The sequence below is a fragment of the Phyllostomus hastatus genome, unplaced genomic scaffold (assembly GCF_019186645.2).
Source record: "Phyllostomus hastatus isolate PE091 unplaced genomic scaffold, TTU_PhHast_1.1 phas_contig_17, whole genome shotgun sequence".
In the NCBI taxonomy this organism is placed as follows: Eukaryota; Metazoa; Chordata; class Mammalia; order Chiroptera; family Phyllostomidae; genus Phyllostomus; species Phyllostomus hastatus.
The window spans coordinates 17,359,439-17,385,097 of record NW_025333664.1 but is presented as its reverse complement, the minus strand read 5'-3'; the positions used below and the strand labels follow the sequence as shown (position 1 = coordinate 17,385,097).

General features: G+C 59.3%; 1 protein-coding gene across 2 annotated transcripts in view; it reads right to left on the bottom strand.

Moving 5' to 3' along the window:
- The window catches only part of SOGA1 (suppressor of glucose, autophagy associated 1), a 65,423-nt gene extending 40,566 nt beyond the window's left edge, over positions 1–24,857 (bottom strand). For both annotated transcript variants that reach the window (XM_045832567.1, XM_045832568.1), the window contains exons 1-3: positions 23,846–24,857; positions 6,381–6,605; positions 135–293 (exon numbers count right to left, since the gene is read on the bottom strand). In XM_045832567.1, coding sequence (XP_045688523.1) covers positions 135–293; positions 6,381–6,605; positions 23,846–24,520 — 1,059 coding nt within the window. In that variant the 5' untranslated portion in view covers positions 24,521–24,857. The remainder of the gene's footprint in view (positions 1–134; positions 294–6,380; positions 6,606–23,845) is intronic.
- Positions 24,858–25,659: the final 802 nt, after the last annotated feature.

Here is a 25,659-nt window from a genome sequence, read left to right as displayed (position 1 = left end):
GCTCGGAAAACGTGTGCTGGAGGAATGAATGGATAAACAGCTCCGCCAGGAAGGCCTAACCGTGCAGAGCGGCTGCAGCTGACACACACCTGCCACCCCCAGCCTGGCCCGCCCAGGACAGACGGGGCCCTCACCTCTCTGGGCCGCTCCAGCTCCGTCTGCAGCACCTGCTTAGCCAGCTCGGTCTCAATGAGCCGCTGCCGCAGCTCCTCGTTCTCCTCCTCCAGGCGCACCCGTTTCTGCTCCACCACCTCGAGCTCCTTATGCAGCCGCACGGAGATGTCCTTAGAGACCTGAGCAGGGGTGGGTGATGAACAGGACACGGGCAGGCTGAGGGGCCATCCCATCCAGGCCACAGAGCAAGCCCTGAGCAGGCAGTTTCTCTCATCGCCCCCACTTAGCAGATGAGGAAACCAAGGCACAGAGAGGTTCAGTAACTCACCAAGGGTCACACAGCCAGAAAGGAATAGAACCAAAATCCAAACCCAGGCACCCCATGTTCTTCATGTCTATGTCACAGTTCAGCCCCAGATGCTATAAACGCCCTTTGTGTTCTTAAGAATGCCTTTTCATTTACCTGGGGCCCCTTAACACTTCCAAAGCCTCTTCCAACCACCCTCTTGCCAATCTTTGCAAGAGCCTGTGGCTGGGCCAGAAGTTCATTTTAAAGGGAAGGGAAACTCAGCAAGATGGGCAGCCCCAGAGCCACTGACGCCCGTCCCTGCCAGTGACCGACATGTGATCCTGGGCAGACCGTCTCCCACTCTGTGCCTCGGTCTCCGCAACCAAAACCTGGGTCCAGCAGTAACAGCCCCAGCCTCACAGGCCCGACGGCAGGACTGGGTCAGCTACTGCACAAAGGGCTTGGCCCGCTGCCTGTGCGGTGAGTGTGGGGTGAGCGGTGGCTGCTGCTGGGAGTGGCTGAAGCCCAGAAAGGGGCAGGACTTGCTGGAGGTCACTGTGCACCCCCGAGGCCTGTTTCCCGTCATCTGGGATATAGAACGAGCCCCAAACGGCAAAGCCTGGGCCAGTGTCCCAGTCGTCCCTGCAGAAAGGGGTTGACAGCTGCAGATTCCAGTCCTGGTCCCGGACCCTGCAGCAACAGCACCCAGTTTCCTTGAGAACGCCCTCTGTCCGGTCTGTCCCTGGCTGGTGGAGGTGAAAGGCCAGGAAAGGGGGCTTCGGGGGATAAGGAGACCCCTTCTCAGCTGGGAAATCACAACAACCCTGAGTGGGCTGGGCACCATCATTAGTTAAATACCTACTATGTGCCAGATTCATTCGTCTTCATCCTAATTCTGTCCCCATTTTACCAATAAGGAAACTGAGGCTCTGTGTGCGAGGGACTTGCTCAGAGTCACACAAAGCTATTGTGGGCTGAGCTGGGGGAGCCCCAGGCATTTGGTTGAGGCACCAGCATGGCCAGGCCTCTGGGAGGGGTGCGATGCCTTTTCCACCAGGAGTGGGGCAGCCGGCCCAGCTCCCCAAGCCTGCCAGCCTCGGAAACAACCATGGCACCTCCTCCCTGCCGGAAGGAAAGAGGGCCCTTCCCGGCTCTGCCCTCTGCCTGGGCACCGGCCCAGCTCGGCACAGACCCCTTGGCAGGGCGCGAGGCAGGCCAGGAAAAACAACGGCCAGAAAGGAAACTCAGCGCTGCCTCCTCCTCCCCCCGCTGCCCACCGCCTCCCTCTGTCCCTGCAGATCTCCCGGGACGGCCAGGAACTGTCCGTGAGGATCATCCCACAGCCTCGAGAGGCCACCAAGCTTTCCTCATCCACCAAGTAAGGTGAGCAATCCTTCAGCATCAGAACCAGGACTTTGCAGGTGGGAAAACCAGACTCCAGCCTGGTCCCAGCACTCCCTGAGCGTGTGACTCAGGACAAGTGAGTCAACCCCCCAAAGTCTCAGTCTGCTTATCAGTAAAAGAGGTTGATCACAAGGGCCACTGAGAGGAAAACAGGGCATACTGCTCGGGCTGGCGGCCGGAATACAGTAGGTGCTCAAAAAATACATCGATTTTGAATGCAGTGTCAAGATTACCGCTTCACCTCTGTGTGTGGACTTTGTCCAACTTGGCCCTATTCCCCAAAACCTCCCTTTTCAGCTTGACGTCAGGGTTTCTGCTGGAAGTGTTCAGCCCCAGGCTCCTGGCGATGGTCCCCAGCTTGGGGCTTTTAAGTGAGCCCCAGTCCTGATCACCATTTCATTCATTCATCCATCCATCCATCCATCCACTCATCCTCTTAGGCCCTGGGTGCAGGAGTGGTGGGACCAAGGTCAAGCCCCAGACCACGCCTGGGCTCCTTCGCATCTCTGTGCCCCAGCCGCAGCTCAGGGTCTGGGCCACACTAAGCACCTAATAACAGCTCATTGGATGAACAAACAAATCCAAGGCTTCAACAAGCAAAAAGGGAGGAAGACGAAGGAGTGAATAACAAAGATATGGGAGCTGCACTTGCCTAGCTTGGTTGGAGATGCTCCCCCAAGCGCCCACCCCACCCACTGTCTGGAGGGGGGTGGGCTGTGTCCCTGACTGGGACGAGGGAGCAGCCGCTGGGGCCAGGGGTGGTCTCCAACCATTCTCCTCCCTGGACCAGCTCCTCTGCATCTGGAGGTTGCTCTGTCCCCACCGTGACCTCCACCTGGGGGGTGACTGGCTCCTCATCAAGAAGCCATAATCCATGTGGATGCCTGGATCCTCCTGGGTTCCTGAGGACTCTGTAGATTTCGTCCCTTCCATGAGACCCCAGTTGCCCTCTGCCCTGTTCCCCACAGGATCCCCTTCCACGTGCAATCCCCACTCGAGGGGTGCCACGTTGAAAAGCCGGACTCCAGGCAGCTTACAGAATCCAACGTGGACAAAAGGGCCCTTAGCCTCAGATCCCAGAGCCTTGTGCCCCCAGTGGCGACCTAACGGGAGCAGAGAGCATGCTGGCCCCAAGGGCAAGGGCTCTGGGGCCGGGGCCTGTCCCCTCCCCTCTCTGAGCCTCAGTGGCCCTGGGCCCCCTCGGCTGTCCTGGGTGATTATAAAATCGGCCATTGCTTCCCGAGCACCCATCACGTGCCTTTCGCCCTCTCAGGAAGGGCATTATTATTCTCGCTCCGCGGCTCAGAAAGGAAAGGTCACGGGCCCAAGGTCTCACAGCTAGGAAGCGACAGGACCGAGATTCGAAACGAGACAGGGTCCGTGCACGCTGGAGTCTTGCTCTCAACCTGCCCCTGCTGTTGGCCTGGGGCTGGATGACACATGTTAATAGTATGAGCCACAGTAAAGGCATCAACAGCAAGCCCAACGGTGGGCTCACACTGTTAGGTGCCCACAGGGCCCCCCCGGCCTGTCTCATGGGGTCACCTCCTGATCCTCCCGACTCTCCCAGGGTAGCAGGGCTGAGCTGCCACTGGGGGCGAAGTAGCTGCAGCTTCTGGAAACCAGGGCAAATCCCCAAAGCACAAACAAATGCCCTCAGTCATGAGGTCACTGTTTACAGCACTGGGCTCAGGCTCCTGCCAAATGCGACCAGCAGCCTTGGGGCCATGGAGGCCCTGCTTGCTCACTGATTGGCCCATCTGCCCCCAGCTCGTGGGCCTCAGGGTGTCCCTGTCATTCTGAATCCTCTGGGAGGGGGATGGGAGCTCTCACTAAGGACCTTCCCCACAGGACAGCATCTGAGCTCTGTGTGACTAAATCCTTCCTCCCAGGAACCCTGGGAGGGTAGGAATGTCACCCCCATTTCACAGAAGAGGAAACCGAGGATCAAAGAAGGGAGGCTCCTGCCCAGGTCACCCAGGAATTAAACCCAAAGCCAGAACTTTTTCTCCAGCGACTTCTGTTTCTAAGAAAGGCCACACTTCAGTGCTGTGTCATGGGCCTCCCACTGGGGTCCCCCCAGGTGGAAGTCTGGTGTCAGGAACCTGACTCTCTCCACAGGACCCCAGGCCTCGAGGTGGGGCCTGGGCATCTACCTGGTGAACCAGCCCTCCGGGTGGCTCCTTCCCAGCCAGGGCAGTGGGGGTTCTGGCCTCTCCTCCCCGACCCTTGCCCCGGCCACGAGTCCTGCTCCTGCCTTGTAAGCTCTCAAGAACACCACCACCACATCCAGCATCTGCCCATCTATCTGCTGAGCGTCCAGAGCCAGACTTGGTGCTTAGCTTTCCCTTTACTCAGTTCATTTTATCTTCACAAATTCTCTACAGACAGGGACCCGTTCTATCTCCGTTTTCCACATGGGGAAACTGAGGCTCAGAGAAGTGAAGGAGCTTACCCAAGGCCACACAGCAAGCAGCTGGCAGAGAAGGTCTCTGGCCCCTGCCCCTGCCCTCCTCATGCAGGGCAATGCTCCCACTGAGGGTCTGTGGGTCCTGTCAGCTATGAGGACCAGCACAGAGTGGGTGAGCCTGGCAGGGGGTGCAAAGGTGGGGGTGGGGCAGGGAAGAGCCCCAGTGTGGGGGGGGTGGGTAGAACCAAGGCTGAGGTTCTATTCATGGCACCCTCACCAATAACCTACCTGCTTAATAAAACCAACAGAGCCTCAAAAGCCCTGAAGATTCCATTGATCTAAGCCATGTTTAACAGGAGGGGAAACTGAGGCCCCAATACCTAAGAGATGGGGGCCAGCTGGGGCATGGGCCAGGGAGCTGGCAGAGAGAGTCACAGAGACCCCCTGGATACCCTTCTAGGCAGCCCTGGAACCCCTCCCCTCCAGGCCCACCAGCCCTCCCTGGAGATGCCAGGGAAATCAGCACTTTGAGAGCCTTCAAAACACCCCAGAACAGCCCCAGCACACGGGGCGAAGCGAGGTGGCCAGAGGCATCCAGCCCAGGCCTGCAAGGATGAGCTCAGCGTTCCAGCTGCAGGGACTGCGAAGGGGGGGTGAGGGAAAAGGGGCAAAGCTGATGCTGATTGGCTAGTTCAAATACCAACAGAAGGGGCCGCTCCCCTCCCTTCCCCTCCCCTCCCCTCCACCCAGACTGCAGAGGCCCCCTCTCAGTGCTGCAGGCAAGCTCATCTCACACACACACACACACACACACACACCCAGCATTCTCAGCTCCTCCCATAGAGGTCCCCTGGCAACCCAGCCCCAGCCATCCTCCACCTTTCCTCCTCTCTCAGGCTGACTTTGTGTCCCTGCCTGGAATCCCTATCCCCCCCACTCCCCCCACCCCCATACTCAGCTTCCTCGAGCTTCCCTGGCTCTTCCTCGCCCCACTACTCCCGGGTCCAGTGTGAGGCACTTGAACATTTGTGTCACCATCTGTCCCGGGAGCTGCCCTCGCAGGGGGAGGTGCACTTTGGACTCGGAGACACAACCTTTCTGAGATCAGCACCACCCCCCGCCCCCCCCGCCCGTGACAGACTCGCAGCCCACCGTGCACAGGACACCACAGAGCTGCGGAAGCCGGCGTGGGCCGGCACTCACTGCTCCTCTCCCCTACCCTTCCAGGGACCCCTTTCTCCAGCATTCCCCCTTCACCTCCAGGCTCATGCCCCTCTTCTCCCTCGGGCTTCAGCTCAGATGTCACCCCTGCAGGATGACTCCCTGGGGGCCCCAGGCTGCACCAGGTACTCCACCCCCACTTCCTACACCCCCCCCCCCAGCTCACGGGACTGAGCTCCGAGAGCAGGGGGCTGAGTTCCCCCCATGCCCCCACGTGCTCAGCCCCTGACCAGGGCTCACACGGGCAGGGTGGACCTCTCTTCTGGAGGCCCCATGTGCCGATCTCACCCCTTTGGGCTCACTGGGGCCGAGGGAGGGGGTCGGGCGGAGGCACGGGAGGCTGGTGAGCGGGCATTCTGCCAGCGACACAGAGTCCCTGAGCATGGACAGGCACTTCCTTTCTCTGAGCTGCACGTTCCTTGTCTGGAAACTGGGAACGAAGATGGCCAGCATCCTGGGGTCTGTACAGTGACTACCAGACATCTCACCTGCCCTCGCAGAGCCCTGGGAGGCTGGCCGGGGCTGCCGTCATGCCCACCTCAAAGATGAGGAGACTGAAACTCAGGGGACTTGCTCAAAATCACACAACTAGGGCACACGAGGGCCGGGATTGAAACCAGCCCGATGGGTGCAGCACAGAAACGGCCACGGAACTGTGCGGGGACAGCTCGGAGCCCAGCCCCACATGTGTGGCTGTTCCTCACACAGTGGCTGCTATTCGTAAGATTCATTCCGTATCACTGTGGGGGTCCCTGGTCAATGGCCTATCGGTTCACCAGGGATCCCCGTGTTACAGATGGGGAAGCTGCGGCCCAGAGGGGCAGTGCAACTCGCCCAAGGACCTCGAGGAGTGAGCGGCAAGCTGACCTGGGCCCCGCTCAGGTTTGTGGTCCCACCCCCAACAATGGCACCTATGGGTGCTGGGGGAGGCCCCGGGCTCACCTTGACGTCCTGCTCCAGGCCTCGGATGAGCTCGCCGTCCACCTGGCCAGTCTGTGCGGCGCGGAGGCTGCGGCGCTCAGCCTTGCGCAGCCGGTACTGCAGGATGCGGCAGGTCTTGCTGGCCTGGTCCAGCTGCTGGCGCAGCTCCTGCAGCTGGTACACGTCCTCCTCCATGTAGACGTCCCGCATCTCCAGCATCTCCGCCCGCAGCTCCTCGATCTCGTCCTGCAGGGGGAGGGGGCCATCAGGTCACCAGGCCCTGTCCATCCGGAGTGCAGACCACACCCCGCTTGGTCCTAGACGTCTAGGGCAGGGGGAGGGGGAGGGGGACCTGGGTGTGGTTGGCTGAAGAACGCCTCTCCTCCAAAGATGTCCACTCCTAATTCCCAGAATCTGTGAAGATGCTACCTCACATGGCAAAGGGGATCTTGCAAGTGTGATTATGAGTCTGGAGATTGGGAGATGTTCCTGGATCACCTGGGTGGCCCAGTGTAATAATCCCATGGGTTCTTACGAGGGAGAGACAAGGGGATCGCAGAGGGAGAAGGCAATGGGATGTGCGGATGGAAGCAGAGGGTGGAGGGAATGTGCTTTGAAGGGGGATGGCCATTAATAACGAAATGCAGACGGCCTCTGGACGCTGGGAAAGGCCAGGGACCCTCCCCCGGGGCCTTCCCAAGGACGGTGGCCCTGCCGCCACCTCCTTCTCAGACTTCTGCCTTCCTTCCAGAACAACAAGGTAATAACGTGGAACTGTTTTACGCCACTAAGTTTATGGCATTTGTCACACCAGCAATAGGAAACTGATACAATGGGGAGAGGCTCATTCAACAAGTGCTTATGAGCACCAACGGTGTACCAGGCTCTGGGCCAGGCATGGGGGTGGGGAGGCGCAGTGGTGACCAAGGCTCACGTGGCCCCTTCTGTAACTTCCGCATGGAGCCCCACGTCTCACTGGGGCACACACCGTAAACCAGCAAATTAAAAAATTCAAATACTGTTAAGAGCTATGAAGACAAAAAAATATGAAAGGCCACCATCGGGGTAATATGATCGGGTAGTACTGTGCTGGAGGACACGCACAGGGAGGCCATCTGTAAAGCAGGGCCTTTTGAGCCGAGGCAAGGAGGAACAGTCACCCACAGAGGCACCAGGAAGAGATCACTCTAGGCACAGGGGGCGGTACGTGCAAAGGCCGAGAGGCTGTGAAGAGGTCCGTGTGTCAAGACACAGCAGGAGGCCAGGGTGGCAACAGGGCTAAGTTGAAGCTGGAGAAACAGGGATCGGCCTGAAGAGGATGAAAACTCATCCAGGGCCTCTCTCGGCTGAGTAACGGGTCTGGGTTCGGGTTTTAAGTGAGGGGGTGACCTCACTTCCTTGGCGCAGCCCCTGCCCACCTCTGTCAGCAGCTCCCAGATGTGCCTCACTTCCCCTTTGTCCCCATGAGCGCATCTGAATTCTCTAACAGTCTGTCTCCGGGAGACACTGTGAGTGTCTGCAGGGCCGCCTCGCTTCCTGGTGCTCCCCCACCCCCACATGGGGGCTGGCTCTCGCAGGCTCCCGCAGATACTGACTGAGTGAGTGGATCCACGCCACAACAAGGCGCCCCGATGTGGAACAACGTGCAAGGGAAGGGGATGAGTGGGGAGACCTAGTAGAAACCGTGGGTAATTACTATGCCTAACAATAAGTGTGAAGACTGAGTCACAGATGGAATAGTATCTACTCTTAGTGATTGAATGGATTAGATAAGATTGTACACTAAAAAGAGAAACTCGGTCATGGAGGATGAACGATCTGCCAAGGGCATCCCTGGGGGGCAGAGGAAGCACCCACGGACAATGCTGATGGACGGGGTGGGTGCGGGGCAAGAAGGAAAAACAACCACCCTGCAGGTCCTGGAGAGGGGGTGCACCCCCTCTGGGCCTCCTTTTCCCCAAGGAAAATGAGCGGCTCTCTAGGAGGGAATGGCTGAGGGAATGGCCAAGGACTGTCCAGTCGCCCGAGACTGGGAGGGTCGATTTAATTCAGGGGCAGGCTTAGGAAGCATTACCCGCCAGGCCAGTTCTTAGGGTGAAAGCTCGCTGGGGTTTACCACCCATCCGTCTGACTTGTGGGACTCTTTCTCAAATGGTTCTCAACTTGGGAGAAGACAGAGGGGACAGGTACCTGCTTCTCCAAACCCCGAGAGACACCATCCCGTTCCCACTGTCAACTGAAGGGTCAGTCCTCACGTGCCACCACAGCCTCTCTCCTGGGGGTGGGATCAGCAGGAGGAGTCACCAGGACCCCCACCCCCACCCCAGCATACACACAGAGTCACGGCCCCGCCGCTGAGCCAAGCCGAGTGGAACAAACTAGAAGTGGGAAAGGAGGAAGTGGGCCAGTCAATGACAGCACCAGTTAAAGAAATGGGGAAGTGAAGGGTCCGCATGCTGTCTCAGCAGGCAGATTAAAGAAAGAAGCACAGAGGAAACGGCCTCAGGAAATGCAGGACCGTCAGCTAAATCCAAGCTAAGCCGGCCTCCAGAGGGGCCGGTGTTCAAATCCTCGCCACGCTATTTCCTAGCATCTCTCTTCCTCTCTCTGCAGTCACGCCGCCGACAGGACCTGGTGGCGGGAGGATGTGGGGCTCTGAGCGCGTCTGGGGCTCAGGATGGGCCGAGGGGAAGTGCGCCAGACACAGAAGCTTGTGGTGCTGGGCCACCTCAACAAGTAGGTGACATTCAGACCACAGGAGGCCTCGTCCCTCCACCGAGGACCACTTCCAGGGCACTGGAGCCATTTGGGGAGACCACTTACTTTTTTAAGTTTTAAAGAACTGACTTTTCTATTTAGAAAAGTAAATAGCGATCACAGAGACCATTTTGAAAATACAAAAAACATAATCACTCATTATCCTCCCTGGACCAGCAGCAACAGCCTCACTGGGGGACTTGTCAGAGGTTCTCAAGCCCCAACAGAGATCTACTGAATCTGAAACTCCAGGGATGGGGCTCCCAGGGGACTCCAACGCAGGGTGTTTTCTTACAGTCTTCTTCCCTAAAAGGGCAAGAGTCGTGTGCTCTGCACCACGAGTCCCCAGCCCAGGGCCTGACACAGAGCACGGTCTCAGTAAGCGTCTATTAAGTAAGCAAATGAATGAATGAATGATCTTTCTCACATGAGCAGCTGTGTCTCCAGGGCTGCCCTTCACCACAGTCAATCTCTCTGAAAGTGCAGGATGTTGCATTCATGCCAGCTCCATCTCTCCATGGTGGCCAAGGGGGGCCCAGACCCCTGGGGGGCTTGTCCCAGCTGCAGGCAGAATGAGGTCAGCCCCTCCTGGCACGGCCCCTGTGAGAGGGCAAGTCCACAAAGGCCAGCTTGTGGCCCGCAGAGCCTGGGGCTGCTGGGACGTGGGCAGCAGACGCTGGCCAATGCAGGATTTAGGCCCGGACTGAGCTTTCCAGGCCTAGGGCCGGGGCAGGGACATGGGGAGGGCACCCAGGGGAGCAGGACCCTGGTTTATTCCAGAGGTACTAAGGCCTCACGGAGCCTCCAGATCTCCCGGGGCTCTTCGGTTCTGCAGTCCCGACCCCGGTCCCTGCACGGCTCTCCAGTGACTGCCTGATCCAAGTGGGGGGACGGGGTGGGAGCTCAGCTGCTCCAGCTCCTTGCTGAGCCCCTCCCTGCTCCTAGACACCCCCAGACTGTGTGAAAGTGGGGCAGGAGGGGCCAAAGTCCACCGGACTCCGCGGGCCTCGTGGCTGGCTACCCAACAAGGTTATCAGAGTCCCCCAATATCAGTGGGGAAACCCCAAATCTCTCCCTCCACTGCAGACAAAAATAAGACCACACTGCCTAGCAGTGCCCCCACCTCAGAGCCTCGAAGCCCCCGATCATCCCCTATCAGGAAAGTCAGCGGAAAGAAGCTGGGGAAAGGTGCCCAGACCACGCACGGCCTGCCAGCCCTCCACACCCATCCCCTCCGGCCACTCGGTCCGGTCTGGTCGGCCTCTCCGAGGACCGAGAAGAGCGAGCGGAGGAGCAGGGAGCAGGGAGCAGGGAGCAGGGGTAGGAGTGGAGCGCCCACACTGCTACCAGGGGAGTCAGCCTTTCCCTTTATAGAAAATGCTTACTTTGCTGATCACACTGGCTTCTGCGTCAGACCCAAGCCCTTCACCCGGGGACCCAGGCTGCCCTGGCCTCCTGCCCGCTCCGGGCTCGCCCCTGTCCTGGCCCTGCCCCACCCCGGCCTGTCCAGACACACCACGATTAAAAATAAGCTGCCACCGAGGATGCTGACTGAAATCAGTCCGAGAAAGACAAACACCCTATGACTTCACTTATATGTGGAATCGGAACAACAAAGTCTCGGTAAACGAACAAAGCAGAAACAGACTCAGATGCAGAAACAGACTGGTGGCGGCCAGGGGAGGCGGGTCAGGGGCCGGATTAAAAGAAAGGGAAGGGATTCAGCCGCACAGATGGGTAGTTACAAAGCGGTCACGGGACGTGAAGCACAGCACAGGGAATACAGTCAATAACATTGTAATAACTGTGTATGGTCCCGAGTGGGTACTTGAGTTATTGGAAGGATTACTTCATAAGTTATATGATTGTTTAGCCACTGTGTTGCACACCTGGACCTGATATAAAATAATATTTAATGTCAACTCTAATTGAAAAAAAAATAAATAAGCAAATAAATAAAAAGCTACCACCTATCGGGAAGCTCACTAATCACCAGGCGCCTGCCCAGGCACGAGGTGTGCACAATACTCTTACCAGCCCTGTGCAACAGATACTGGAAACCTTCCCATTTTGCAGATGAGGAAACTGAGGCTCAGAAGTCTTCAGGACCTGCTCAAGCAACGGAGGGTAGAGCTGGAATCCGCACAGGCCCTGCGACCTTGGGCTCGTGCCACTGATCTATGCTCTACACCCAGGTGTGCTTGGGCTTTTTGCTCTGCGAGAATGGCCTTTGCTGGGCTAACTCCTAATAATTTCATCCTTCCAGAACATTCCCTCCTCCCCCAATCTGGTTCAACTCCCACCTCCATTCACCTCTTATGCTAAGAACTTTAGCTTGCATTTGCCTGGTTTCAAGTCTATCTTCCCCGGGAGCTGGGGGGAGCGCAGGTGCTGGCTGGCTCTGACTCATGTCTGGTCCCCAGCGTTGCTCAGGATGTGGTCCAGAGCATCACTGTCTCCGGGTGGATGCATGAATGAAAGCACGAGCACGGCTTCTGCCCTGCACCGTCTCTGCACAGCCCAGCGGGGTAGGCCCTCCTGGTCCCAGCCCGAAGCCAGCTACAAAGAGTCAGGGAGAGCCTGGGCAGCTCCAGGACTGGGCTCAGACCCCTATGCCACCCCAGGAAGAGACACAGGGTCTATCTACCCAGGGAACCTCCCGCTCACCCACCCACTGCCTGTCCACCAAGTGCATCTCTGTCCACCCTCCCACCCCTACCCGCCCCACCCCCTGATGATCCATGAAGTCAGCCTGCAGGAAGCAGCCTCTCAGAGGCAGGCATGCCTGCTCCCTGCAATGGACTGGTTCCCAGGTATCCTGGGGGAATTGGCCAGGAAGAGTCTCTTGGTCCGTGCCGGGCTGGAGGGCCAAACATGAGCTCATACTACTGCTAATAGCGCGAGCTCGCACAGGGCTTTGCGGTTTATGGAGACATTCCATCGGAATCATCTCATGGGTCCTCCCAGAACCCCCCTGGACAGGCAGGAGAGAGGATTCACCACCCCGTTCCGGAGATGGAGAACCGAGAGAAACAGAGGGAAGGGGGGCCCTCCCAGCAGGGCTCCGACTGTGAACTTCAGGCTCTTTCATGTTCACCAGAATTCAAGCTGTACATGAACGTGGGTGGGAAGAAAACAAATTACATCTTTATTTTCTCTAACCTCTAACTACACATGACCACGTGCTTCCATTCTGAACAAGCCACAGTTCCAGTGGCAGTACCTGTGACTTGGCCACCAAAAGAAACCACGGGTATTTCCATATCACCTAAGAGTCGTTGCAGAAGACTCAAAATAGTGTTTATAATCATCGGTGCTTTGAAATTACAGCAGTAAGCAGACCTGCCACTGATCTGATGAGTGGATAAACACACATATTACTGTAGCATGATTTAAAAATATAATTAAAAAAACATATTTTGCCCTGGCTGGCATAGCTCAGTGGATTGAGCGAGGGCTGCAAACCAGGCATCACGGGTTTGGTTCCCGGTCAGGGCACATGCCTGGGTTGCAGGCCACAGCCCCCGGCAACCACACGTTGATGTTTCTCTCCCTCTCCCTCTCCCTCTCCCTCTCCCTCTCCCTCTCTCTCTCTCTCCCCCTTACCTCTCTAAAAATAAATAAAATCTTTTAAAAAAAAGCTAAAAAAATTTTGTTTAAAAAAAACCGTATTTGGTTTCTGTTACAGTTTACTTCAAATATTTAAAAACATTATTCTGAGACTTATTCTCAGCAGAGAGCTTAAGGCACGAGATACGACGGAGCCTCTGTTCTCACCAGAGCTGCCTCATCTGCGAGGCCTGGGTCTCGACCCCAGGGCCTGGCTCTGCACGCCCCCGACATCAAGCTGGAGGAGCAGAGCTCCGCTCTCAAGCCACATCTTACATTACCTGGCCAAGCCAGATCTCGGCCCACTTCTCCATCTCCATATCCGCCCCCACCCCTTGTTGGCTGCGTCCCAGCCACTCGGGGCCTCCCCTCGCAGCCGGAAGACACCTGGCCTGCCCCACAGCCACCTGCCTCTGCTGCCCCGCGTCTCCGCACAACCTGCTCCCCTCTGTGCCACCTCCCAGAGAAGCCTTCCAGCCCCGCCAGGCCCACGGAGTCCACCTCAAACCTGTGTTTCTCTCAGGGACTGCATCACAGGCTTATTTGTGATCTTGTTTTACTTATTGGTCTGTGTGCTTGGGGAATGCGGGTCTCTACCACCAGGTCGTGAGCTGCAGGTGGGCCGAGACCAGCCTGGCGCACAAAGGAGCAGCTCAATGAACAGCTGCCGAAGGAAGCGATGGGTCCTCAGAGGGGAAGGCTGCCACCCCGTCCCACCCCACCCCTGCAGGAAGCCACTTCAAGTCAGCGCAGCTGCGTCTGCATTTAATTCTCCGGTTCTGTAAAGCTAACGTCCATGGAGGCTTCGGACCCCAGCGCACCGACTCCCAGGGTGCATCCCTGCCAGACTCCAAACCTTACCCAAGAGGTCACACCCACCCAGGCTCCAGGGACCTGACTGGCCGATGGGCGAACAGACCCAGGAACAGTGACAGAGCTGAACTGAGGGATCCGGAACCTTTGCTCTGTGGGACAGCACCCACTCTGTGGAGGAACAGGAATCTCTGCATGGGCCACCATCTCCCACATTGCCCTGGCCACCACCGTCCCTCCCTCGGGCCAAAGCCCAGGCTGCCTGCCCATCTGCCACCCTGGCTCTGGCACGGACCGCTCAGCCCAGCCCAGAAGGCCTGACCCACAGGGTGGGCCAGCAGTGGCCACAGGGGCGGCGTGCCAGCACCCCCGAGAGGCCAGGGCAGCCATCTGCTGTCCCTTCTGCCCATCCCCCAGGGTCTGTCAAGGCTCCAGATGAGATCATCGCACTTGGACCCCAAGGAGGGCAGAAGGCTCTACAAAGCTCCTCTTCCTCCCAGCTCCTGCCCAGCTCTGGGCATAGCAGTGGGGCCAGGGGAACCCCAAGACTCCATCCTTTCACGGACTGAGACACTGAGGCCTAGAGGTGGACTGGGACAACACCTAGTGCCCCAGAGGGTCCACAGTTGAGCAGGAAGGGATGCTGGGCTCTTGTCTCCCAGCCCAGAGCTTGGTTCGGCTTGGCCTCCTTGGATGGAAGCTAGGCTCTAGTTTTGGGGGAGTGAGGGTCAAAGGTTCCGAAGAAGGCGGGCCAGGAAGCCCAAGTAGGCACCGCTGTGCCGTACAATGCCCCTACTCCAGCCAGCCTGCAGGCCGCCTCGTCTGGTGACCCAGAGGGTCACGAGGGAAGACCAGGGTCCTAGACTCGCATCTCCAACACCAATAAATAACGGGCAGGTCGCCACCTGAGCACGCCCCCTCTGCCGGCCACACGAAGGCAGCACACGTCACCTCCTATCCCCGCCCGCTCCAACGGACTGATGGGGAACCGAGGTCAGAAAGGTCGACTTTGTTGCCCAAGGTCACACAGGAAGGGGCACAGCCAGGACCTGAGGCCAAGTCTGCGCTCCAATGAACTAGACCACAGAGTCCCGGAAGTGGGACCACAGCGACAGCAACCAGAGCTCATATTTGCAGGGGCTTACCCCGTGCCAGACCACGGCCTGCGCTCCGAAGGGAGTCCCATTATCTCGTGCTCCATGACAGGCCTTTGGAGTGGGCGCTATTGTTCTGTGCCCATTTTTCAGATAAGCAAATAGAGGCTCAGGAAGATAGAGGCCCCACAGCCAATCAGGAGAGGACACACCCCCTGTCCCCAGATCTGGAACAGCTCTGTGACTGACCCCACAGACGCTCCCTCTGCTGGGGAGCTGTGCAGGACACACGCATGCGTGTGCATGTGCTGGGGGCGAGGACAGGCCCAGAGACGGGCGCCCACCAAGGTCAGGCCTGGCCTGTCACTGCCCCATTCCAGGCTTCACCAGACGGAGCAGGGAGACACCTGCAGCCCCCGCTGCCACTGGGCGGGGGCGGGGGATGGGCGCTCACAGGGAGGGCCCCTGCCCTTGTCCCTGCTGTCCTTTCTCCGCGGACAGGAAGGAAGGCAGTATTTGGATCTGGATGTGTTTAAAACATCTCCTCAACGGCCTCTGGGCTGCAGCCAAACCTCTGAGCAGGGAGAAAAAAGCGCTCCGAGGTCTGCGGGGAGAGAAAGCCACTGGAGGGTCAGGAGAGTGGCCCCGGGGCACACAGCCTGGGGAGCCAGCACCCCTAGCACTTCACAGCGCGGTGCCTTTGCTGCTGCCCCTGCCCCTGCCCAGCCACCTGGAAAGAGCTCCACGGGACCCCAGTCCTTCTGCCTCTTGCCAGCTGTGTGACCTTCGGCCATCTCCTTGACCTCTCTGAGTCTCAGCTGATACCTGTGTAAAAGGAACAGACTAAATCCTGCCCTGGTAAGGTCTCCGCCCTAGTGCTGAACACACAGAGGGAGGGACTTGCCGGGGAAACCTGTAATTACCCAATTAATAACCTAATTACAGTTGAGGCAAATCCCCCGAAGGAGCCTACAGGAAGCTCTAGGTGTCTAACACAGGAGCCTGGCCTGGAGATGAACACACGAAGCTGGAGGGGACCTAGCAAGTCTGAAGGCCCCCCTCCCCCGGGGGGGGGGGTGGACTACAGCACAGGAGCTCAGGCCGGGGTGCAGGGAGCGCTGGGAGCTGGGGGTGGGGGTGGGGGAGGAGCAAGGGCGAGGCAGGACCACACAGGCTGCTCAGGCACTTGGGCCGGGCCAAGGAGAGGTGCAGAGGGGAGAGGCTGATGCAGCTGGCCCAGAAGATCCCGTGCCTATCTCAGGCAAAACCAGAGGAAATGTCTTGCTGGTCCAGCCTGGCTGTGGGACCCCAAACTGGTTTTACGCTTGGGAACCCCAAGGTGACCGTCCATTAGCAAAGGAGTATTCTGGGTTACAGTCTGTGGCACTGGCCTCGACTGTCCAGAGAAGACTGGGGTGGGAAGGAAAGGGGAGGCACGAGAGAGAGATGTGTCTGGTGAAGCCCATGATGCTGTTCGGCTGCACATACGCCGCCCAGGCCCCTGCTCCATGCCTCTACACCCACCCAGAGCCAGGCACAGCAGCGCCACCGAGGACCCAGGGCCCAGAGGCCGTCAGACTGATGCGCTGTGAGCCGTGAGGGCAGAAGCCGGGAGTCCTCACTCAGAGCTGCTCCGGCTGAGCCTCACAGACACGCGTTCTCTGACGCAGTCCTCGCAGCAACGCTGCAGGGTGAGTGCTATCAGCATGGCCACTCCACAGATGAGGAGACTGAGGCTCATAAAGGAGAAGATCGCAGAGGAAAAGGAGGAGCCAGGGCTCCAGTCCAGGTCAGCCTGGCTGCAAACCACAGTGTGCCCAACAGCCTTGGACACCAGGGAAGGGCTGGCCCGCCGCTCCACCTTCTCTGCTCCCTGCCACTCCTCGGAAAGGCCAGCACCGTCTGCGAGAGTGCAGGCCTGTGACCCTGGTGAATGCCAGGGTCAGCCCGGCCCCAAACTCCCCGGGGTCCCTGACTCTTCCCCCACCCCAGCTCCAAGTTCCTTCTGGCACCAGAGGGCAGAGAATGTGACCACAGATGAGGTCATTCCTTTGGGGCACGGGGTGGGGGGGGAATGACCTTAGTAATAACCTGGCTGCTGGCCCAGCCCCTGCCTGGAGCCCTGGGGAACTCCCTCTGCCCTGAGGGATCCCTCTCCTCCTCTGTGCCCAGGCCAGTGCTGGAAGCACCCTAAAACTGAACACTAACTCTCCAGAACTTACTGCAAAAAAGGAATTAAGTTCCCATTTCACTGACAGGAAGACTGCAGCTTGGTAAGGAGATTTGCACGTGGAGATCAGGCACAGGAAGTAGGTGGCAAAGCAAGGTTTGGCCCCAGGCCTGACTCCAAAGGCGGAATTTGTCCGTGTGACCACACAGCCTTCCCTCCCTCCCACCCTGGACCCCTGAGCCTTGTACTCAGCACTACAGACACATGGAAAGGGGGCAGCTCCTAGCCTTGCTATAGGTCAGTGCAGCCCCCTCTCATCAAGGTGTTGACACGCCCTCAGCTTGGCATTCAATGCCCTTCTCAGCCTCTCCCTCGCCGAGGCCCCCACCCACCACTCCCTCAGCTCTTGTGTTTCAAGCCTGCAGCCTGCCTACAGCTCACCTACAGGCCCTGGTTACTACTGCCTTCCACTCAATCACGCAGCAAACAATGACCGAGTCCCTACGACTGCCAGGCACTGTTCCAGCAGCTGCAAGCAGAGACAGCCACTCAAGGCTGACGCCTCAGCTCCAAGGCCCCCTCTTCCAGGAAGTCTCCCAGGCCTCTCCTCTGAATGCCCACATCTCATCCAATTCCTCTACCCTGACCTCCTTCACTGGTCCCCAGGTGGAACCAGGCACGTTTAGGCCAGGAGTGACACGGCTCTCCACGGCCCCCAGTAAGGAGAGAGGGGCAGGAGGAGGGGGATGAGGGCGAACAGGAAATCCTGAGGAGATTAGAAGGGAGGTGCTCTTGGGCAGTGTTCCTCCCGCGGGCAGGCCTGACCAGTGTTCCACTCCACTCAGCCCACTGGGCCCAGGCCCAAATGCTGGGCACCGGGGACCTAAGGGCCTTTGGTGCAGCTTCTCTTGACTTGGTGACCTGCCAGCCCCCATCCACCAACCACCCAGCCCCAGCCAGGCTTCCCAGGGCCTCGGACCCAGGAGGTCACAAAACCATACTCCTCACAGTTCCCAGAAGCCCTGTGGGAGGAAGCCTTGTAGAGGGGCTGAAAACAGTAGTTTGTACACACTGGCTCCAGGGAGACACGGACCAGGATTTCCTGTGTTTCTGTGTGGGTGAAATGTCGCAGCCTGTGTGTGTGTGTGTGTGTACATGAGCGCACGCGCCTGGGCACCTGGGTTGGTGGGTCTCCAGCTCCCATTAGCAAACGCTACAAGTCTGACATCCGAGTGCCCCGTGCTCACGTCCCTTGTGTGTACATGGCCACGTGGCCGCGTGTCTCCGGGGTGTGTCTGTGAGCCCGGGTGCTGTGCAAGCAAGGGCCTCTGCTGCTCCCCTTGGGGAAGAGGCCGTGGGGGTAACCGGGCTGCGAGCACGAGTCTGTGCCCACCTGGCAGAGGCCGACCTGTGGGTTCCCTCGGATGCTGGAGCCTGTGCGTAATGTGTCCATGTGTCCATCTCTGGGAAACGGCCATGCACATCAGGGGTGCACTGTGTGTGCAAGGGTGTGTTTCTGAGCCGGGTTTTCCTAGAGGGCGTGTGCGTCTGTCAAGTCTGCTTGGTGATGTGCGGCTGTGATGACGAGACAGGAGGCCGCTCACCTGCCTGGGTCTGTGCACCTCCCTGTGCGCATCTCCTCTCTGATGTGCCTGGAGCTGTGCTGCGGGACACACGCGACGTGAGCATGGCACTGAGTGCGTGAGACGTGTGGACTTCTGGGCACAAGCTGTGAATGTGTGTGTGTGTGTGTGTGCGTGCGCGCGCGCCCAGGGACACAGGCCCAGCCCCTCTGCGGGGAATGCTGGGAGCCCAGGGAGCCCTGTCCCCACAGGCCCCAGTGGCAGCCGCCTCAGATTTTCCATCTCATTTTCCATCTCACTGGAGCTACCCACTCCCCGCCCCCCATACCATCCTGCCACGACAGGCAAATGGCTGAGGATTCTTAAAGACCCACACTTCTTCTAGGCCACCTCTCAAATGCTACAAGGAGAGCTGGGATCAGGGAAGGGACCAGCTAGCAGCTTTACTGACCATGATGACCAGCCCCTCCCTTGTCCCCTGACAGATAGACTGGAGCCCTCCCCCTAAAGCTCCCAGGAGCTGAGAACTTCACAACTTGCTGGCCTGGTACCCAGGAGGCACTCAGAAAACATGTGGAATGAATGAATGAATGAATGAATGTCTAGAGAAGCAGGTAAGAGAAAGGTGAGGACTGGGAGAGGCAGTGACATTTACTGTGCCCTTGATCTATTTCATCACACTGAAAGCGTCCCCACGACCCTGGAGCGGGCAGGCTTAGGCCCCATTTTACAGAAGAAGAAACAGGGGCTCAGAAAGGCTGAGTGTTTCACCCAGGGTCACACAGCTCGTAGCTGAGAAAGGTGGCAAGAACCTGTTCTGTGAAACCGAGGCTGCCTCCTATGTGAGAGAGGACGGAAGAGAGACGGGAAAAGAAAGGCTGTCTAGGGTGGTCTGCAAGTCCACTAGCCATGCGACCTTGGCCATGTCACACAGCCTCTTGGTTTCCTCGTTTGTCCAAGGGGTCTGATATCAGAGCCTTCCACACAGGACTGCTACGAGGTTAAAGGGCTTACTTAAACCAGAGCCGGGCACATCGTGAGTGACCAAGAGTTGATCACATCTGTGAGACGAGACCCAAAAAGTCCGGAGATCAGTGGTCTGGGGGTCCCCAGGCTGCCTCTAACATTCCAGCACCCTGAGCTTCAGCCCAACCACTATCAAACCCTTAAGGCTGGATCCAAACCCCCAGCACTTCCTCCAGGATCTCCGATCGCTGGGCCCAGTAACAGTTTGCCTCGGGGCCAGTACATAGTCACAGACATGCATGCGCACACACATGCCCCACCCCCACCCGCAGGCTCCAAACCCCCCCCGCCCCGCCCCCCGGCTCTCCGGTCCCAGCATATGCTATTCTCCACGTGTTTCCAGCCAGTCTTTGCCTAGAGCCTGGCACACAACGGGATTCTTCGCAGCAGCCCGTGTACCCCAGACTAGATACACTGTTAGCAACCAAAAGCTCACACTGTCCCAGTAATCCTGCAGAAAGAACAGGACCCAGAGGTAGACCAGCCAGGTTTGGCATCCTGGCTGTGTGCCCTGGGGCCTCCATTTACCCAAATGTTCAATGGGAGCTGGGGGTGGATTAGATGCTTCCCCTGGGCCCTTCTGGGCTGACATCTCCATTGGCTGCACTTCAAACACTCAAATCCCCTGCAAAGGGGTAGGAAGGCTTTGCTTCACAGAGCACACATAGCGTGGAATGTGATCATACCTTTTTGTCCTTCCTGGAGCGGCTCCCGATTTATTAATATCCTACAGCTAAGGGGACCCACCCTCCAGGCTGCTCCCAGCTCCCCCAAGAATGAAAACACAGACATCCTGTCTACTCACTGGTTAAAATATGAACAATTCCCTAAGAGATGTAGGATTTCACTGCTTGCAAAATGTTTTCTTATCTACTCACACCTTCCTTAGTCCCGACAACAATCCTATGCAGTTGCCCAGGCAGTTTCCATCATCTTAATCACGTAGATGAAAACAAAAAGTAGCTCAGAGAGGCCAAGTGACTTATCCATGGCCACACAGTAAAAGGCAGAGTTAGTTCTCCAAGCCAGGTCTTTGGGCTCCTATGCTCAGATTCTTCTACCCAGACCCGGTGGGCTCCCAGCACGTCCTTCCGCCATGGTGGGTGACAGTCAGTGGTGATGGAGAGCTGGGAGATCTCAGAACCCCAGGGCTCTGAAGGTCCAACACAGTCCCTGGGTCTGCTCTGCAGCCAGAGACGCATCTCAGAACCCTGGGACTGGAAAGGTGAACAACCGTCAGGCTTCCCTGGCTGGAAGGGACCCTGAGGTCCGGCAGCCCCGCTGCAGCCACCACATGAATCCCCTCCAGAGCCCTCTTCGAGTGGTCACAACCACCCGCATTCTGCTCTCCACCAACCCCACATCCTCACCCAAACATGCGAGACCCTCTCTGAATAGCCCAGACCCTCTGAATAAGTCAGGCGACAGCGAGCTTACCCCCTTCCCTGCAGCAGCTCCTTCTACCATCTCTCTGGGAGAGACCTGCCCACGGACACTCGCCCCACTTGGGCCCCAGAGCAGGCGTCATGTGACAGGAGATCCACCATCGCCCGAGAGGCCTTCCCCAGCTGACAATCCCGTGTCCCCCACCAGCTGGAAGATGAGCCTGAACAGGGCCCCACCAGCCTCTATGGGACTCAAGCCAAGGAGCACGGGGCCTGCAGGGGACACACCGGGGATCCAGATTCCTCCTCCTGGTAACTCAGCTCATGCATCTTAGAAGCCAAGTGGCCCAGAGGGGCAGGAATCACGTGGACAGTGTGCTGCTGCCCGGAGAACCGGCTCTGGGACCCACCAGCCCTTCGCCGCTCTGGCCACGGTTCACCGTCTGCAGAACAAAAACATCGCCGCGTCCTGAATCGGTTCCTACACTCGCAGCACACCTGCAACCACCAGATTTCCACCTCACCTCCATGAGGCTGGCAGCTGGGCTCAGCAAAGCTCTGGGGAAGTTCAGAGACCGACCCGAGTGTGCACAGAGAGAACTGTGCCCTCTGGCCCTGCTTGCCTCTCATCCAAGCTCCTTCTTCTTCCAGCCTAGACGCTTGCTGTTTCTCGAAATCAACTAGCTTTTTTCTACTTCAGCTGGCCCCATATCAACCTTCAGCCCTTGGCCTCTCTGAGCGCCCCCAGCCCCACCTCCATGTGCTCTTGGCACACTGTACCCTTCTCCACCCTTATCGTGGCCCGTGCTGTGATTTGCTGTATGACTATTGTTTAATTCCAGGCTCCCGGACTAGACCCAGTGCTCCATGAAAACAGACACCTCATCCTTGCCCACGGCTGCATCCAGTTGATGAATGAATGAGAAGTCAGGAGCAAGAGCCCAGCCTGCTGCAGATGGGGAGGAGGATCCATTCTGCCCCCACAGAATCCACGGGAGAACATAAAAGGCGCCCATGGAAACGTGTCGCATGCCGCTCGAGAATAGCAGTGATGACAGCTACTCTCAGCCGAGGCTCACTACATGCCAGACGCTCTGGTGGTGTTTGCACACATTATCTCATTTAACCCTTAAGGCTGGAAGATGGGTGATGTGCCTTTTTACAATGAGAAAACTGAGGCCCAGAGACATTAAGTAACTTGACTAACACCACACAGCCAGGAAGCTACAGACCCCAAATCCAACAAACAGCATCTTGCGGCCTGCATACAAAGCCAGAAACACTGAACGAATGGGAAAGGCCGAGGCTCAGGCTTGGCCTCGGCTGTGGGAGGTCCCCGAGCAGGCCCTGGCCCCAGGGAGACCTGAGACTCAACCCCCAGCCCTTTGGGACTATGTTTCATCTAAACAGTGATGGGTGGCTCAGATGCACTCCACAGCTCTGCCTGGTGACTTCCTGGGATGGACAGCAGGCCATGGGGGTGGGTGCATGAGGGGACCCTGAAGCAAAGCTCAACGGCCCATCTTCTCTACCCAAGGTGAATAGTGGAGGCGGCGGTGGGAGGGAGGACCTCAGGGTCTATGTTTAGAGCATCTCAGGCAGAAAGTACAAGAAGCAGCTCAGAGCACCAAGGGGGCAGGCAGTGCCAGGCCTCCTGGCCTGCCTCCCTCCTCCCACCCACCTTCTACTTGTCCTCTCCTCACCACTGAAGACTGCAGGAGCTGCACGAACCCCTGACCACCAACACTGAACACCTTTCGGAAGACTTAACCAGGGGTGCATCATCCTGACTGAGACAGGCCCTGTGCTCTACTCCACACGCATTCACCGAACACATGCTGGATGGCAGGTCCTGGGGACGTGGGGAGGGGGAGCCATGGTTGAGCAAGACCTCAAAAACTCTGGCAAGAGGGAAGTGCACTGGCCAGAAGAGGCACGAAGCAGCGCTAAGTGGTGCCAGGCCGGCGTAAATCAGCAGCGCACTGTCAGCTCTGCAGCTCTTGGCCAGGGGCACTCGGACCTTGTGCCAGGCCATCAACTGACGAGAGTAGGTGCCATTGCAGCCTCTTCCCAAACTCTGCCCAGCCAGTGGCAGTAGATTAGAGCCCATGACGCTTCCAGGCTGCCTGGCCAAGGTCGATACACGAGGTCTGGGCTGTCCCTAAAGCTGCCACAGTGCCGAGCCTGGCCTGCGCCCAGCAGGTGCTCACGCTCACAGAGAGGGCAAAGGCAAAGCCTGCTCTCCCAGGGGTGCTCTCGGGGCCCCCTGCGTGTCTAGAGGAAATGCCCCTTTCAGACAGGCAGCTTTCCTCCTCTCGTGGGAATGTGGGAAGGACACGGGCCAGGCCATGAGGGGCCAACGGGCTGCTGTGCACACAGGGCCTGTCCCAGAGAGGGCAGCAACCAGCATCCTGGAATTTAGGAATCTCCCTCTGAACCGGTTCTCTCACGACATCATCCTCCCAGGCTGTGGGACCGTTAGACTGGGCGGAAGTCGGACTGCAGCCAAAGGGATGTTCCCAGATGTCATGCTTTCAAACAGGACCCGCCCTGAAAGGCAGGCGGGGACAGGCCTCTGCCAGGGAAAGCCCTGAGCAAAGACTCAGGGTGGTGTTCCGGCCTCTCCTTGGCGCGGGCTGGCCACAGGTCTCCCTGGCAGCATGCACACCAGTGCCTGCCCCCAAAAAGGAGATCCACTGACCGCCTGCCCTCTGGCCTGGGGATGGGGGTTCTGAGCAGCAGAAGCCAGAGGTCCAGGCCCTCTGCCATGCAGGCGTCCTGCAAAGCAGTTTTCTCAATCCTCCTCCCTTCCCAAACCAGAACCCTTCAGCCAGTCTCCTCACTCAACTTCCTCACAGGAGAGGGTTTCCCAAATAAAAGGAGCAGTGAGATGTGAGGGAGCCCTAGATCAACCTCAGGGTGGTCTCCGAGGGTTTAGGCCCCCTTTTCCAGCTCGTTCAGTGGGGCAGCGGGCCTAGTGCCTCAGCCCCTTGGGATTGTGACAGCCGGTGCCTCCCAGGGCCTCCCTCTCCCCCATCAGCGCCCCAACCTTGAGATAGTCGTTCTCCGAGCGCAGCTCCTCCAGCTCTCGCACGAAGCCGCCAGGCCCGCAGTCTAGCATCTCCTCGGTGAGGTCGGAGAAGGCGAGTGAGGCACTCAGTGGCAGGCGGCTGCTGCCCACCGACGACGCGGCCATCGACGGTTCATCTGGGGAGGCGGGCGGCCGCGGAGGCTGCTGTGCGGGAGGCGCGGGTTGGGGCGGCTGCCCGTTGCGGGCCCCCGCCTGGCCCCCAACCGCCGACTCGGCGTCGCTGCTCAAAGCCAGCTCCAGGCCCAGCAGGCGTGCCTCCTCCGACGCACAGTCGGATACCTCCGAGCTGCTGTCGGTGAGGCTCGGGGGCGGTGGAGGCGGTCTCGGCCCGGTACCCGGGCGCGGACGGCCCTTGGCACGAACTCCAGTGCGGACCCCAGCGACCCGCGTCCCTGAACCCCGCGTCCCGGGAGCCACAGTGCGCCCCTTCTTGTCGGGTCGCGCGGAGGACGCGGCGCTGCAGGCGGCTGCAGCGCCCGGGCCTGGGCAGCGGCGGCCCTTAGCCAAGGACCAGCCGGCCACGTCCTTGGGCCGGGCCGGAGACGGCGCGCGGTGGCTCTTCTTCCTCTCTGGGGTGGGCGCGGGCGGGGGGCCGCAGCCCCGGGCCGGGGACTCCCCCGCCGGCGCCTCCATCTCGGCCTCCCTTGGCCTCAGAGAGCCGCGCGCATGGCCCGGGCCCGCCCGGCCTCCGCACCCCTGGGGAGGGTCCGGGTGCCGCTCCAGGCACTCGGGCCGCGGTCCCTCCCGGCCCACCTCAGCCCCAACACTGCGCTCAGGCCCCGGCCCTCGTCGAATGGTCTCTCCACTGCTCTGAGCTCGGAGAGAGCGGCCCGCTCGCCTCCAGGCGCCCCGGCTCCGGCTGCGGCTCCGCCCGGTGCCCGCCCCTTCGGCCTCGCCGCGCCCTCGGAGCGCACCCGGGCCCCGGCTGCCTGCGCGCCGATCGTTCCCTCGGGCTCCGAGTCCCGAGGCTGCTCCGGCCCCGGCTCCGCCCGGCGCGGCCCGCCCCCCGCGCAGCCCCGCCAGCTCCCCGCCCCGCCGCCTCGGCTCGGGTGCGCGCGGCTCCGCGAACAAAAGGCGGACGCGGCGGGAGCGGCAGGGAGGGACACAGGCAGCGAGAGAGGGAGGGATCTGCGAGGCAACAGCGACCCCCTCGAGGGTCAGGCAGGCAGGAGCTGCCGCGGCCCGGACTCTCTCCTCGTTCTCTCGGCCGCCGCCCCCTCCCTGGCGGGCCTGGGGAACGCACCCGGAGGGGGCTCCCCTGCGCCCAGGGTCCCGGCAGGCGCCCCGCAAGCGGCGAGAGGGGGTGCTCCCAGGTAGAGGCCGGGAGGACCTCAGCACGCAGGAGCAAGCATCCATATACACAGCCGATACCTCGCCCCTGGCCGCTCTGCCGAGCGTGCGCGAACTCCGCCCCCTTAACGGGGCAGAGCGAGACCAATTATCCCATAGTACAGATTCGTAAACTGAAGCCCCGGGGAAACTCGCGATTTCGCCCAAGGTCACTGGCAGAGCTGGAATGGAACCCAAACCTCAAACCTCACACCTCGAGGGTGTGCTCGGCTCTCCTGCCTCAGCTTCCCTATTAGAGACGTAGGTACGGTGGAGCCCTCGGGTGCCCGCTCGGCCCTGCACACCCTGACCGGCTGTGATCCCAGACATTCTCCGTCCTCCCAGACCCCGGTTTCAGGCTCCGCACCGCTAAGATGGAGGCGGCCCTCCAGGAGGTGCCAGAATAGCGATGCTTTGGGATTAGGTTCTGACCCAGCTGGTGG